Source organism: Eptesicus fuscus, chromosome 7, assembly GCF_027574615.1.
Source record: "Eptesicus fuscus isolate TK198812 chromosome 7, DD_ASM_mEF_20220401, whole genome shotgun sequence".
Classification (NCBI taxonomy): Eukaryota; Metazoa; Chordata; class Mammalia; order Chiroptera; family Vespertilionidae; genus Eptesicus; species Eptesicus fuscus.
The window spans coordinates 943,177-959,328 of record NC_072479.1 but is presented as its reverse complement, the minus strand read 5'-3'; the positions used below and the strand labels follow the sequence as shown (position 1 = coordinate 959,328).

General features: G+C 43.4%; 1 protein-coding gene across 3 annotated transcripts in view; it reads right to left on the bottom strand.

Moving 5' to 3' along the window:
* The window catches only part of ATP6V1E1 (ATPase H+ transporting V1 subunit E1), a 54,049-nt gene that overhangs the window by 9,591 nt on the left and 28,306 nt on the right, over window positions 1-16,152 (bottom strand). For all 3 annotated transcript variants that reach the window (XM_054718672.1, XM_054718670.1, XM_054718671.1), the window contains exons 2-4: window positions 14,080-14,145; window positions 12,704-12,813; window positions 7,604-7,670 (exon numbers count right to left, since the gene is read on the bottom strand). In XM_054718672.1, coding sequence (XP_054574647.1) covers window positions 7,604-7,670; window positions 12,704-12,813; window positions 14,080-14,145 — 243 coding nt within the window. The remainder of the gene's footprint in view (window positions 1-7,603; window positions 7,671-12,703; window positions 12,814-14,079; window positions 14,146-16,152) is intronic.

Here is a 16,152-nt window from a genome sequence, read left to right as displayed (position 1 = left end):
TTAGAACTAAAATTATATAAATGTTTATTTTCACAAACTCCTCATTATAATTAGAAAAATTAAAGCTCCAGTTTTATACTGAATTCAAGTTCATGCTACAGAATACTTGGACTGTACATCTGTTCTAACGGGACCAAAACACTGACAGTTCACACAGGTCAACCTCTTCAGTTCCTCAATTGCACACTCCTCAAGCCATTACAATCTAGCTTTCTACCCTCATCCAAATGAAACCACTCTGGTGAAAGTCAGAAATGACATCCTGAATTGCCAAATCAAAAGATCACTGTGTTTTTTCCTACTTTGATTACTTGAAGCATAAGATACTATATTAGATTACCATTGTGTTCAAGTTTTTTAAAAAATCTTCACTTGAGGATGTGTTTATCCTATATAATAAAAGGGTAAAATGCAAATTGTCCCCTCCACCAGTTCGACCAGGGGGCAGGGCCGGCCCGCCAACCGTCCAGGGCCCCTCCCCCCCGGCTATGCACGAATTCGTGCATGTGTAGGGTCCCCTACACGCTTTCGCTCTTCGCGGTGGAGCTGGGTGCCTGTCCGCTGGTGCCAGATCAGACAGGCACCCAGCTCCCCACTTTTGATGGTCCGCGGCTGAGGGGGGCTACCCTGCTGTTGAGAGGCGCTGCCGCGGACACCTGGCTACCCTGACGTTGAGAGGCACAGCTGGGTGTCCGCGGCAGGCCCCCTCAGCGGCTGCGGATCTGGCCGTTGAGAGGCGCAGGGGGCGGGAGTCCCGCCCCCTGTGCCTCTCAACAGCAGGGTAGCCCCCTCAGTGGCAGTGGATCCGTGCCTCTCAATGGCCGGATAGGCCACCCAAGTCCCGCCCCCCAGCCTCCCGCTGCCCAATCGTGGGCGTAGCGGAGTGATGGTAATTTACATGTTACTCTATTATTAGATAGGATACATTCTTCAGAGAGGAAGGTAAATGGAGAGGAGAGACAGAAACATCAATGATGAGAGAGAATCATTGATCAGCTGCCTCCTGCATGCCCAACACTGGGGATTGAGCCTGAAACCTGGGCATGTGCCCTGAATGGGAATCGAACCATGACCTCTTGGTTCATAGGTCAACCACTGAGCAACACCAGCTTGGATGGAGGATGTTTTTATTGACTTTACAGAGAGAGAGAGAGAGAGAGAGAGAGAGAGAGAGAGAGAGAGAGAGAGAGAGAGAAACATTGATGTGAGAAATATTGGTTGCTTCCTGTATGCACCTCAACCTGGGATTGAATATGCAACCTAGGTATGTGCCCTGACCAGAAATCAAACCTGCAACATGTGTTGTGTGTGTACACACACGGAACGACACTCCTACCAACTAAGCTACCCAGCCAGGGCAGTTCAAGTTGTTTCCATGGCTTCTCCTTATTCTGCCACACTTTGTTTGCTTTTCCCTGTGTTTGCTTCCCTCAGCAATCTCTTCTTTTCCTGCATGGAACAGACGATACTCCCCAGTAGTTTACTTGACCCTCTTCTAACTCTACATCTACGACCTTGGTGACTTCCTTTATACCGTAGCTCTACCTGGGACTTCTGTGCTATCCATGTGTCCCAACTCTCTTCTCAGCCCAATTCAGAACACTTCACTTGAATTCCTAAGGCAATTCAAACCCCAAAGTTTATCAGCATCCTTTAGTTGCTCCTCCTCTTGTATTTATTTTTTTAATGATAAAAGTAATATTTTTTATTTGTGGAGGACTATAACATACCCAAATTCCTTGGGATTAAAATTTATAACACCAACCCTGGCCAGTGTGGCTCAGTTGGTTGAGTGTCATCCCATGCACCAAAGAATCACTGGTTCAATTCAGGTCAGGGCACATGCCTGGGTTGCAGGGCTCGATCCCTAGTAGGGAGTGTACAGCTGATGGATGTTTCTCTCTCTCTAAAATAAATAGAAACCTATTTTTAAAAATGTTATAACACCAGCTGTTATTTTAAAATATCTTTTTATTTGAGCTTTACACACTTTAACATAAATCAACTCTTTTGAATAAAATATATCACTTAATAATCTAATCTCTTTTTTAAACTTTATTCTTCAATTATACTTTTTTAAAAATATATTTTATTGATTTTATTTTACAGAGAGGAAGAGAGAGGGATAGAGAATTAGAAACATTGATGAGAGAGAAACATCCATCAGCTGCCTCTTGCACACCCCCTACTGGGGACGTGCCTGCAACCAAGATACATGCCCTTGACCGGAATTGAACCCGGGACCCTTGAGTCCGAAGGCCGACGCTCTATCCACTGAGCCAAACCGGTTTCGGGTCTTCAATTATACTTTACATTCAATATTATTTTGAAAGTTTCAGGTGCATAGCATAGTGGTTAGACAATCATATACTTTACCCCCTGACATTTCAAGTACCCACTTGGCATTGTACACAGTTATTACAACATTAATGACTATATTCCCTAAGCTGTACTTTACATCCCTGGGACTATTTTGTGACTACAAATTTGCAGTTCTTAATCCCTTCACTTTTTTCACCCAGGCTTCCAACTGTCCTCCCCTTTCACAATCATCAGTCTGTTCAATGTTACCTATGTCTGTTTCTATTTTCTTTGTTTATTTTGCTCTTTAGATTCCACACATAATTTCCATTTCCTGCATGTATTGTCAAATTAAGGGCTCTGTTTTTTGTTCAACTTGCTCCAGCCCATCTCCTAGCCACTGACAAATCATATGGTATTTGTCCTTCTCTGACTTGTTTCACTTAGCATAATAACCTCTAGGTCCATGTATGCTGTCACAAATGGTGAGATTTCATTCATTTTTATGGCCAAGCACTAGTCCATTTGTATATGTATCACTGCTTTTATATTCACTCATCTATTAATGGACACTTGGGTTGCTTCTATATCTTGGCTAGGCCTTATTCTTGGCATTTTACCTAGGTTATCTAATTTAATCCTACCTAATAAAAGAGTAATATGCAAATTAACCATCACTCCACTACAGCCGCAAGCCACGCCCACCAGCCAATCACAGTGAGTATGCAAATGAACCCCAACCAAGATGGCTGCCGCCACAGAGAGCAGGAGGGAGGCTTGGGTTTCCCCAGCAATAGAGGGAGCCAAGCTTTCCACACACCCTGGTGGGCCCAGGCCTCCACTCAAGAATACAAAGTTTCAATTATAGAAGATAAATCCCAAGAAAAATGGCAACAGCCACGGAGCTGGAGAGAGCAGGCTAGGGTTGTCCCTGGCGACTGAGGAAGCCAAGCTTTCAACCTGCCCTGAACTAGAATTGCTGATTTGTTTCAAAATTATGAAACGTAACCCTCTTCCTCTAGCCCAGTGGTCAGCAAACTGCAGTTTGCGAGCCACATGCGGCTCTTTGGCCCCTTGAGTGTGGCTCTTCCACAAAATACCATGTTTTTAACAAAGGCCAACTTAGGAGTACCCTAATCCTATCTAATAAAATAATATGCAAATTGACCATCACTCCAACACCCAATATGGCTGCCCCCATGTGGTCAAAGATGGCTGCCCCCATGTGGACACAAGATGGACAGCAGGGGAGGGCAGTTGGGAGGGACCAGGCCTGCAAAGGAGGGCAGTTGGGAGCGATCAAGCCTGCAGGGGAGGGCAGTTAGGGGTGACCAGGATGGCAGAGGAGGGAAGTTGGGGGCAACCGAGCCTGCAGGGAAGGGCAGTTGGGGGGGACCTAGGCCTGCAGGGGAGAGCAGTTGGCAGAGGGGTACCAGGCCTGCAGGGGAGGGCAGTTAGGGACAAACAGGCTGGCAGGGGAGCAGTTAGGCATCAATCAGGCTGGCAGGGGAGTGGTTAGGGGGTGATCAAGTTGGCAGGCAGAAGCAGTTAGGGGCAATCAGGAAGGCAGGCAGGCAAGCAGTTGGGAGCCAGCAGTCCTGGATTGTGAGAGGGATGTCCAACTGCCCGTTTAGGCCCGATCCTACCAGGCAGTCGGACATCCCTCGAGGTGTTTCAGATTGGAGAGGGTGCAGGTTGGGCTCCCCCCTCCCCCCATGCACAAATTTCATGCACCGGGCCTCTAGTTAAGTTAATAACAATGTACCTACCTATATAGTTCAAGTTTAAAAAATTTGGCTCTCAAAAGAAATTTCAATCGTTGTACTGTTGATATTTGGCTCTGTTGACTAACGAATTTGCCGACCACTGCTCTAGCCCATCTCTTGAAGAAAAGGATGGTTAACAATATTTTGAAAAGCTATCTGAAGTTGAATCTTTTCCATTTATAAAAACATGTTCATTCCACAAAACTCACCTCCCTCAAAATTTGAAAGTCACCATGTATGATGGGAGATGTTACTAAAATGTACCAGTATAACAAATGTGTAAATATTCTTTTTTTTTTTTTAATATATTTTATGATTTTTTACAGAGAGGAAGGGAGAAGGATAGAGAGTTAGAAACATCGATGAGAGAGAAACATCGATCAGCTGCCTCTTGCACACCCCCTACTGGGGATGTGCCCGCAACCAAGGTACATGCCCTTGACCGGAATCGAACCTGGGACCCTTGAGTCCGCAGGCCGACGCTCTATCCACTAAGCCAAACCAGTTAGAGCTATATGTATTTTTTAAACACAACTTATATTCAACCTACTAGGATGTTAAATTCCACAAAAGCAAGAACTTGCTTTTATTATATCTCTAATACTTAGAGATTATCACTTATTATCAGTAAGTATTCACACATCCTATAAAATAAAAGCCTAATATGCTAAGTGTCTGGTCATCTGTTCAACCAATCAAAGTGTAATATGCTAATGATATGCTAAAGCCACTCAACCGCTTGCTATGATTGATTGACCACCAGGGGGCAGACAGTCGACCGGTTGACCAGTTGCTATGATGTGCACTGACCACCAGAAGGTAGACACTCCGACCGGTCGGTTAGTTTGCTGCTGGGGTCTGGCCAATTGGGACCTGAGTGAGACGGGCCGGACACACCCTGGAGCCCTCCCGTGGTTTCTCCCTGGCTGGCCAACCTTTCACGTCCCTCCCCAGCCCCGATCGTGCACCGGTGGGGTCCCTTACCCTGGCCTGCCCTCTCACAATCCAGGACCCATCAGGGGATGTCAAGAGAGCCGGTTTCGGCCCAATCCTGCAGGCCAGGCCAAGGGACCCTACTGGTGCACAAATTTGTGCACTGGGCCTCTAGTTTGATAAATAAATGACTGATCTGAACTTTAGGTATCATGTTATATCCATGACAACTAAAATTTCCTTCTAAAGACAAACTAGTAGTTATTTATATATTTTAAAAGATTTAAAGCAGTTTTCAATAAAAACTTAAATTAGTATTTTAAAATTAGAAAAAAAACAAACAATAAAATATTATTAAAATATAATTGTATTGATTTTAGAGAGAGGAAGGGAGAGGGAATTAGAAACATCGATGTGAGGGAACATCATCGATCAGCTGCTTTCTGCACACCCCCTTCTGGGGATCAAGTCCACAATCGGGAATGTCCCCTGACTGGGAATGGAACCGCAATCTCTTGGTTCCTGAATTGACACTCAACTACTGAGCCAAACTAGCCAGGTGAGCTGATTCTTTTTCTTATAACTTCCCATTTTTGTTAGTGAAACGACCATTCTCCTAGTTAGTGAGGCTTAAAATTCAGTATTTGGTGTTGAACTTGGAAGAGGAGGAATCAATCGTCAACATCTGGAACATCTTCCTATAAAATGTGTCAACACTGACACCGTGCCAGATTCATCTAATATAAACCACATCTTATAATCTCAGTTTGTTTCTTTAATTATTCAAGAAAATGGTATGTTTTCCATTTACTCAAGACTTATAGCTTTTTCATATAGATACAATTCACTTGAATTTATTCCCAAAAATTAAATAATTTTTGTAGCTATTATAAAGAGATCTACTTTTTATTTTACTTGCTAATTGGTTATTGTTGGCATAAAGAAAAACTCAATTCCTGTAAGTTCTCTGTGTAATAGTCATCTTTTGAAAGAATTACTAGTTCTTACTGTTTTTTGGATGTTGTATTTTCTATATAGATGATTATATGTGCAAAAATAATTGTTTCTTCCTCTCCAATATTTATATAACTTATTTCTCCACTTTATAAGGACTCTAGGTCCTCTAAAATAACAATGAATATCAGCAGGCATCCTTGTTTAGTTCCTGAATACAAGTCTAATACCTCTAGGGTTTCTCAACTAAATGGCATTTTTCTGGAGGTTTTCTGTCCTCTTCCTAGGACAACAATACTTCCCAAATGGTTTCTTTTTTTAAAATATATTTTATTGATTTTTTACAAAGAAGAAGGGAGAGGGATCGAGAGTTAGAAATATCGATGAAAGAAACATCGATGAGCTGCCTCCTGCACACCCCCTACCGGGGAATACCCCCACAACCACAGTACATGCCCTGGAACAGAATCGAACCTGGGACCCTTCAGTCCACAGGTGGATGCTCTATCCACTGAGCCAAACCAGTTAGGGCCCAAATAGTTTTCTTGTGTCTAACCTTTTCCCTGTTAAACTTAGCCTATACACTCACACATGGACCTTATTTATGATAGTCCCCATAAAATAAAATAAAAACTTCAATGAAACTTTCTATTGAAAGTAGGCAAACCTTTTTAACCTGTACTTATGCCTTATATTAACTCTAGCCTCCATAGTGCCTATCACCCTCATATGTGTTGTCAATCCATCCATGACATAATCCAGAAGGGTCTATGAGCTCTGTTAGATCAGAGGGTCCTTTAAGACAGGAACATAACTTATTCATTTTTATACTTATATTCTCTCGTTCTCAAAATCATCCTATATAATAAAAGCCTAATATGCAAATTGTCCCCTCAGGGGGTCGTTCAACCACTCGCTATAACGTGCGCTGACTACCAGGGGGCAGCACGAAACATGGAGGGCATCGGCAATGTGGTGCTGGCAACAGGCAGCAGTGGAGGTGCTGCTGGCCCCAATGGGCCCCAACGAGAGTGGGACCATGGTGGAGCAGATGAGCAGGCAGCGCCAGACCAAGGGTGGTGCGAGTGGGGGCCTGATTGCCCGGCAGACGGCGACCAGTGGGGGAGGCTAGGGGAAGGTGCTGCCTGGCTCCCAGGCACTGAGGGAGCTGAGTGGGAGCCCGATAGCCCCGCCCACTGCCCCGTAGACAGCGACCAGTGGCAGCGGTTCGGGGTGGGGCCGCCACTCAGCTCCAAGGTGCTGAGGGAGAAAAGGCAAATAGCAGTATTAAAATATTTCAGCACATGAGCTTAACCAGCAGTTAAGGACAACAGGGGGTGGGGGCATGTGTGGGGAGGAGTGTGGGCTGGGAATGGGGGGATGAGGACAAATATGTGATACCTTAATCAATAAAGAAATTAAAAAAAAAAAAAAAAAAATATATATATATATATATATATAAATATATATATATAAATATATATCTATATCTATATATATATTTCTTTTAATTATTTTTTCTTTTAATGTCCACAAATCCGTGCATGGGGTCACTAGTTCAACTTTTTAATTAGCTAATGTTAACTAGTAAGTTCTCTATAATAGGCAAATATATACAACTTCATAACTAATAGAAACTAATTACTCACTGTAATAAGATCATCTCTCGCTCTGAGGACTTTGAGTCTTGCTTGATTCATCATATTGGACATCTGACTGCAAAGATAGAAAAAAAATAGTATCAGTACAATATAAAAAACAAAAACCATAGAGAAGTCCACTAAAATTTACTTAATTATTTCTACCAACTTATTTTTTTCTCTTAAACCTTCATTGTTGAGAATATTACAGAGGTCACCCTTTTCCTCCCATTGGTCCCCTCCACCCAGTTCCTGGCCCACCCCAGGCCTTCACCACCCTACTGTCTCTGTCGATAGGTAAGACATTTGGTTAATCTCTTCCCCTCCCCCACCCGCTTCCCTCTGAGATTTGTCAATTTATTCCACGTTTCCATTCCGATTCAATTTTATTCACCAGTTTATTTTGTTCATTAGGTTTATGGTTGATTATTTTGATTTTTATACTCAATTAATAGATATGTGTATGTGTTGCCTTTTATTGTTCATATATTTTATCTTTCTCCTTCTTCTTCTCCTTCCTATTCTTACAGAATACCCTCAACATTTCATGTAATACTGGTTTGGTGGTGATGAACTACTTTAGTTTTTTTCTGGTTTGTGAAACTCTTTATCTGACCCTCAATTCTAAATTAGAGTTTTGCTGAGTAATCTTGGTTGTAGGTCCTTACTATTAATCACTTTCAGTATTTCTTGCCACTCCCTTCTAGCCTGCAAAGTTTCTGTTAAGAAGTCAGCTAACGCCCTAACCGGTTTGGCTCAGTGGATGGAGCGTTGGCCTGCGGACTCAAGGGTCCCGGGTTCGATTCTGGTCAGGGGCAGGTACCTTGGTTGTGGGCACATACCCAGTAGGGAGTGTGCGGGAGGCAGCTGATGGGTGTTTCTCTCTCATCGATATTTCTAAATCTCTATCCCTCTCCCTTCCTCTCTGTAAAAAAGCAATAAAAAAAAGAAGTCAGTTAACAGTCCTATGGGTGCTCCCTTATAGGTAACTAACTGCTTACCTCATGCTGCTTTTAGATTGTCTGTCTTTAAGTCTTGGCATTTTAATTATGATGTATTTTGGTGTGGGCCTCGTTGGGTTCCTCTTGTTTGAGACTCTCTGAGCTTCCTAGGCTTGTAAGTCTGTTTCTTTCACCAGGTAGGGGAAGTGTTCTGTCATTATTTCTTCAAATAGGTTTTCAATATTTTGTTCTCTCTCATCTCCTTCTGACACCCCCATAATGCAAATGTTGGTAGGCTTGAAGTTGTTCCAGAGGCTCCTTACACTATCTTCATATTTTTTAACTTTTTTCTTTTTGCTCTTCTGATTGCGTGTTTTTGCTTCCTCATATTCCAAATCCTTGATTTGATTCTCGGAATCCTCTACTGTTGAAACTTTGTAAATTATTCTTTATTTCAATTAGTGTATGCTTAATTTCTGACTGGTCCTTTTTCATGTCTTTGACATTCTCACTAAGATCCTTGAAAGTCTCATGAAGATCCTTGAGTAAGCTTATAACATGGTTTTGAACTCTGTATCCAGCAGTTTGCTTGCTTCCATTTCTTTCATTTGCCACATGTTTCTTTGTCTCCCCATTTTGGCTGCTTCCCTGTGTTTCTTTTTATGTATTAGGGTAGAGCTGCTGTGTCTCCTGGAGTTGGTAGAGTGGCCTTCTGAAGTAGGTGTCCTGTAGGATCCAATGGCTCAGCCTCCCCAGTCACCTGATATGGCACTCCAGGGACCCTGTGTGGGCTGTGTGCAGTCTTGTTGGAAATGAGTTTTGATTGCTGTTGGCGTCACTGGGAAGAGTTGACCTCTAGGACCAGCTGCGACTACAGTGGGAGAGCTGCCGTGCAGGATACACCCCTATGGAGCAGGAGTTACTTAAGGGAGGCTTTGGTGCTCACTGAGTCTGCCTCTGGAGTGTGTTACTTCTGGATGTGCAGAGTTGTAATCTGGTGTGGTCTGAAGCTGTCAAATGGGTGCACTGGCTCTGGGGCTTCCTGGGAGGTGCAAAGGCAGCCACTGGAGCCACCCAGCAGGAACTACAGAGAGGTCTGCAGATGACTGCTACTTGTATTGGACCTGTGAACAAGGCAGGCTGGTGCTAGTGCTGGGTCTTGGGCCTTTTATTGATAGGTTTGGGGGCACCACCTTCAGCTTGTTTGAGATTTTTAAGAAGATTTGAAGCCTGAGCCAGGACAGGCCATTCATAAGGAAAAGCAACTACAAACAGCTTGGGTGGGGCTGCAAACTTGATGGGGTAGAGTCTCAGGGAATCTTCAGGGTAGAACAACCAGTTTACTCCAGGCTGAGGGAGACTCAGATATGGCTGCTAGTCAGCCCTGAGAGAGGGGAGGTCCCAGCACCGGAACAATGTCCCTTGTGAGTACCCCGTCTGGGAGAAAGCTGCCCCCAAGTTCCTGCCCCCATGCCAGACAATCCAGTTTCTCCCCATATGTGCCTGGGTCCCCCGGCAATGGAGCTTGGAGGAAGTGGAACTGTGTAAGATTGTACCTGAGCAATTTAAAAGGAAAACCTGGGACTCCAGCAGCCTCTGTCTTATTCAGCCACAACCCCCACTGGTTTTTACAGCCTGTAGTTGTGGGGGCTTCTCTACCCAACTCTGGAAACCTGGGCTAGGGTACTAGTGTGGGGATGGGACCCCTTGCACCTGACAGGCGGCCTCCGCTGAGAAAATCTGCCTCCTGATTAATATAACAGCACATGTGGGTGTCAGATCAGCCTGTTCCGGATCTCTGCCCCTCCTACCAGTCTCAGTGTACTTTCTTCTTTACTTCTCTAGTTATAGGACTTCCGATCAGCCAGATTTCATAAAGTTTTATGATGGTTGTTCTGTATTTTAATTGTAATATATATTTTTTTTATTGATTTCAGAGATGCAAGGAGAGGGAGAGAGAGAGAGAAACATCAATGATGAGAGAGAATCATTGATCGGCTGCCGCCTACACAGCCCCTACTGGGATAGAGCCTGAAACCCAGGCATGTGTCTTTGACTGGAATTAAACCTGGGAACCGTGAGTCCGCAGGGTGATGCTCTTTCCACTGAGCCAAACCAGCTATGGCTTTAGTTGTAATTTTGATGTGGTTCTGGGAGGCAGCAAGTACAGGTGTTTACCTATGCTGTCATCTGGGTTCTCCTCTATCAACATATTTTCAAATATAAAGAAATATTTACCCAAAGCAATCTACAGATTCAATGCACTCCCCATCAAAATACCAACAGCATATTTCACAGACCTAGAAAGAACTCTCCAAAAATTCATCTGGAATAAAAAAAGACCCCGAATAGCCACAGCCATCCTGAGAAAGAAGAACAAAGTAGGTGGGATCTCAATACCAGATTTCAAGCTGTATTACAAAGCCACTGTTCTCAAAACAGCCTGGTACTGGCACAAGAACAGACATATTGATCAATGGAACAGAATAGAGAATCCAGATATCGACCCAAACCACGATGCTCAATTAATATTTGACAAAGGAGGCATGAACATACAATGGAATAAAGACAGTCTCTTCAATAAATGGTGTTGGGAAAATTGGACAGATACATGCAAAACAATGAAACTAGATCACCAACTTACACCATACACAAAAATAAATTCAAAATGGATACAGGACTTAAACATAAGACGGGAAACCATAAAAATACTAGAGGAATCCACAGGCAACAAAATCTCAGACATATGCCAAAAGAACTTCTTCACTGATACTGCCCCTAGGGCAATGGAAGTTAAAGAGAAAATTAACAAATGGGACTACATCAAAATAAAAAGCTTTTTTACAGCAAAAGAAACCATCAACAAAACAACAAGAAAGCCCACTCTACGGGAGAACATATTTGCAAATGCTATCACTGATAAAGGCTTAATCTCCAACATCTACAGGCAGCTTATGCAACTTAATAAAAGGAAGATAAATGATCCAATAAAAAATGGGCAACGGACCTAAATAGAATCTTTTCAAAAGAAGACAGAAGGAAGGCCAAGAGACACATGAAATCAAGCTCAAAGTCACTAATTATCCGAGAGATGCAAATCAAAACGACAATGCGGTACCATCTCACACCTGTCAGAATGGCTATCATCAACAAATCAACAAACGACAAGTGTTGGCGAGGATGCGGAGAAAAAAGGAACCCTCGTGCACTGCTGGTGGGAATGCAGACTGGTGCAGCCACTGTGGAGAACGTTATGGAGTTTCCTCAAAAAATTGAAAATGGAATTCCCATTTGACCCAGTAATCCCACTTATAGGAATATATCCTAAGAAACTAGAAACACCAATCAGAAAGGATATATGCACCACTATGTTCATAGCAGCACAATTCACCATAGCTAAGATTTGGAAACAGCCTAGGTGCCCGTCAGCAGATGACTGGATCAGAAAACTGTGGTACATCTACACAATGGAATACTATGCTGCCATAAAAAAGAAGGAATTCTCATCATTTGCAGCAACCTGGATGGAATTGGAGAACATTATGCTAAGTGAAATAAGCCAATCAATGAAAGAAAAATACCACATGATCTCACTCATTTATGGATAGTAAAGAACATTATAAAGTGATGAACAAAAAGATAGATACAGAGACAGTAAAGCATCAAACAGACTGTCAAATTACAGGGGGAAGGTTAGGGAGAGATGGGGGAGATAAGAGATCAATCGAAGGACTTGTATGCATGCATATAAGCATAAACAATGGACGCAAAACTCTGGGGGTGAGGGCATGTATGGGAGTGGGATGGAGGGGGGAAATGGTAAGATATGTACACATATAATACCTTAATAAAAAATAAATAAAAATAAAACAAACACTAGGAAAATAAGGAAAAAAATATATATATATATTTATTAAGTGCTTACCAAGTGGCAAGCAATTTCATATCTGTTATTCCAGTTTAATCTTTCAATAATTCTATGAGGATTCCATTATCACAAATGAGCAAAGAAAAGTTAAGCGACTTGTCCAAGGTCAGATATGTAGTAAGTAATCCATTTAAGACAAGAACCCATACTTGCCTGACTTTAAAGCACCTGCTCTGTCCTCTTGTCCCACTGTCTTTGTAAAACTTCTTTAGTTTTATACTGTGACCAGGATTTACTTACATTTTTTTCTGCTGCTCTATCTGCTTTTCTTTCTTCTCATAGTATTCCATAATCTTCAGTCTTTGGGTTTGCACAAGACGACCTTTCTCAATGTTGAACTCTTCTTCTGCCTACAAGGGAATTAGTTCGTGAGCAAAACTAGCTAGGACATAACACTGACAGTTTCGAGACTATCCCTTTGTTTTTATATTAATTAGGCTGGGGCAAATACCACATTTATATTAATTAGGTTTTGGGGCAAATACCACATTGGTGAAGTATTCTCTTCCTATCATATAAACGGGTAACCTGATGAATTACCCACATCCCTGATGATGTTAACTGTGAGAAAGTTGGTTAAGTCATATTTTTCCACCATAAAGTTAATATTTTTGCCTTTTCCATATTCTACTCTTTGGAAGTTGGTCCCTAAGTTCAGCCCACACTCTAATGAGGATGATAATTGGGGAAAAGATTTAATCTCCAATTCCCTGCAAAGGGAAGTTATCTACATAAATCAGTTGGAATTCTCCTCTAAGGTATATGTGTCTTTTATCCCCCACCATTACTTTTCAAATCCCTACAGTAAAATTTAAGGATACTTACTGGCAATCAGAATGTTTTGAAAGGAATATTTATTTATTTAATCCTCACCCGAGGATATTTTTCCACTTATTTTTAGAGATAGCGAGTGGAAGGAGAGAGGGGTAGAAAGAAAACAACAACAACACATCAATGTGTCCTTCTCACATTGATGGGGTTGCCTCCTGCACAGATGCAGACCGGGGCTGAGGACTAAACCTGGAACTCAGGTACTGAAACCCAAAAACTTGTCCCTGACCGGGAATCAAACCCGAAATCCTTCTGTATGAGGGCCGACACTATAACTACTGAGACACACGGGCCAGGGCAGGAAATTTACTTTTAATGTTGTATATTTTTATTTATTTATGTATTTATTTATTTATGTATTTATTTATTTATTTATAAACCAAATACAATTTCTTGACCGCAGCACAAACATATTTATGACAGTTAAACAAGGAAGGGCATAGAAGAAGCAACAGGAGAGCCTGGGCTGGGCTGCTTTGCCTCACTGGGAAGTCAGAGAAAAGGGAGCTTTGGAGACAGGTTCAGGGGGTTAGCTCAGGACAAGCACTGCCAATTGCTCACCTTGTTGCAAGTCTCATTGGGTCCCTTAGAGGTTAGGTATATGTGCAGTGTGTATGTGTGTGTAATGGCATGGATGAGCTCCCTGGAGGGAGAGTGTGCCTATAAGAGATAGTCTTATTAGTCCCATGCAATGCATTGTTAAACAATTCCACTACTTACTATTTAGCAAAGCAAAACAACATAAAACTTCATAACTTCTTAAACCTAGAAACATGAATTCTTACTTTTGCATCTATTTCTTCTGCTTTTTCATTGGCTTCTTGTTCAATAAAAGCCATCATATGCTTAATCTATAAGAAAAAAAGAAAGATTATTTTACTTTTTAATATAAAGAGAGAAGAAAATATATCTTTTTTGATTCATTCAACTATTTATTTATGACATATTATGTGTCAGGCTCTGTGTTATAAGAAAAATTAGATAGTTTCTGTCCTCAGGTAACTTACAATCTGGAATTTGCTCTAGCAAATGGACAAGCTGAAATATGAAATAACACAGGTAAATAGGACATTATCATACTCTCAAAGTACTTGGAGTCCATGGAAGAAGTGTACTTCATACCCTCCTTAGCCAGCACTTCTGTCTTCACCTTTTCTAATTAACTATATCGAAGAGCTATCTCTTTTTACTATTTCAACTTTCTTACCTCCTACTCTGTATACACTTCATTTTGATTTCCACCCCTTCCAATTCATTGAAATAACACTCATGAAATTACAACAAACTCCCTGCTCTTAAATCTTGGCCTTATCTTACTTGATATGTAAATATCTCTTGATATGCTGGCCTCCCTCCCTCACAGTTACCAGCATGAGAGGAGATCTAACCCACATGAGGGACAACAATCAAGACCCAGTTACATGGAAGAGCCCAAATAACCCACAAAATAGACAACCTACAGCATCCAGCTCAGGAGGTCAAGGAGAATGCACTACTAGGCCCAGCAGGACATTTACAACAAAAGGCCACCCACAAGACCGGGAGTCACAGCACTTACATCTATTAAACAAAAACAAGGGAACAACCCCCAAACAAAAGGAGGAATCCCCACAAAAAGAACTAAATGAGATGGAGTTAAGCAATTTATCAGAAATAAAGTTTAGGGCACCTAGCTCCGGGTGAGGCCACGCGCCCCTGGGTCTGGGAGAGGCCATGCGCCCCTGGGTCCGGGTGAGGCCATGTGTCCCTGGATCCGGGTGAGGCCTCGCGCACCTAGGTCCGGGTGAGGCCACGCGCCCCTGGGTCTGGGAGAGGCCACGCGCCCCTGGGTTCTGGGTGAGGCCACGCGACCCTGGGTCCGGGTGAGGCCACACGACCCTGGGTCCAGGTGAAGCCTTGCGCCCTTGCACCCGGGTGAGGCTGGGGCCTGGGCCCGGGTGAGGCCATGCGCCCCTGGGTCCGGGTGAGGCCACGCGCCACTGGACCCGGATGAGGCTGGGTCCCTGGGCCCGGGTGAGGCCATGTGCCCCTGGGTCCGGGTGAGGCCTTGCGCCCCTTGGTACGGGTGAAGCCGGATCCTGGGTCCGGGTGAGGCCATGTGCCCCTGGGTCCGGGTGAGGCCTTGCGCCCCTTGGTACGGGTGAAGCCGGATCCTGGGTCCGGGTGAGGCTGTGTGCCCCTGGATCCGGGTGAGGCTGGGTCCCGGGCTCGGGTGAGGCCACGCGCCCCTTGGGTCTGGGTGAGGCCACGTGCCCCTGAGTCCGGGTGAAGCCGTGCCCCTGGGTCCGGCCGAGACCAAACCAGAGGGAGTCGGACCTCCATTACCACCATTTGTCCACCATCCAGAGCTGAGGGGTCAGTGCCGACATGTACACATAAGGAACTGGTGGACATTGAAATTGGGTCTCAAAAGAACTGTTGGTCCAGAAAGAAACTCACTACAGACTGATTCATTTGCCTGTCAGCATAACTATTATTGCTCGTCTCACATTCAGTTCTTATAAGTATATATCTAGTGACACATGATCTCGCTAATCTAGGGGAAATGATGAACAACATAGACTGATGAACAAGAACAGAACCAGAAACAAGGAGGCATCGATCGGACTATCGGGCCTCAGAGGGAGAATAGGGGAGGGTGGGGTGAGGGGGAGAGTTCAACCAAAGGACTTGTATGCATGCATATGAGCCTATCCAATGGTTAAGTTCAACAGGGGGTTGGGGCATCCGTGGGGACGGGTGTGGGATGGGAATGGGGGGATGAAGACAAATATGTGACACCTTAATCAATAAAGAAATTTTAAAAAGCCGAAACCGGTTTGGCTCAGTGGATAGAGCGTCGGTCTGCGGACTAGAAG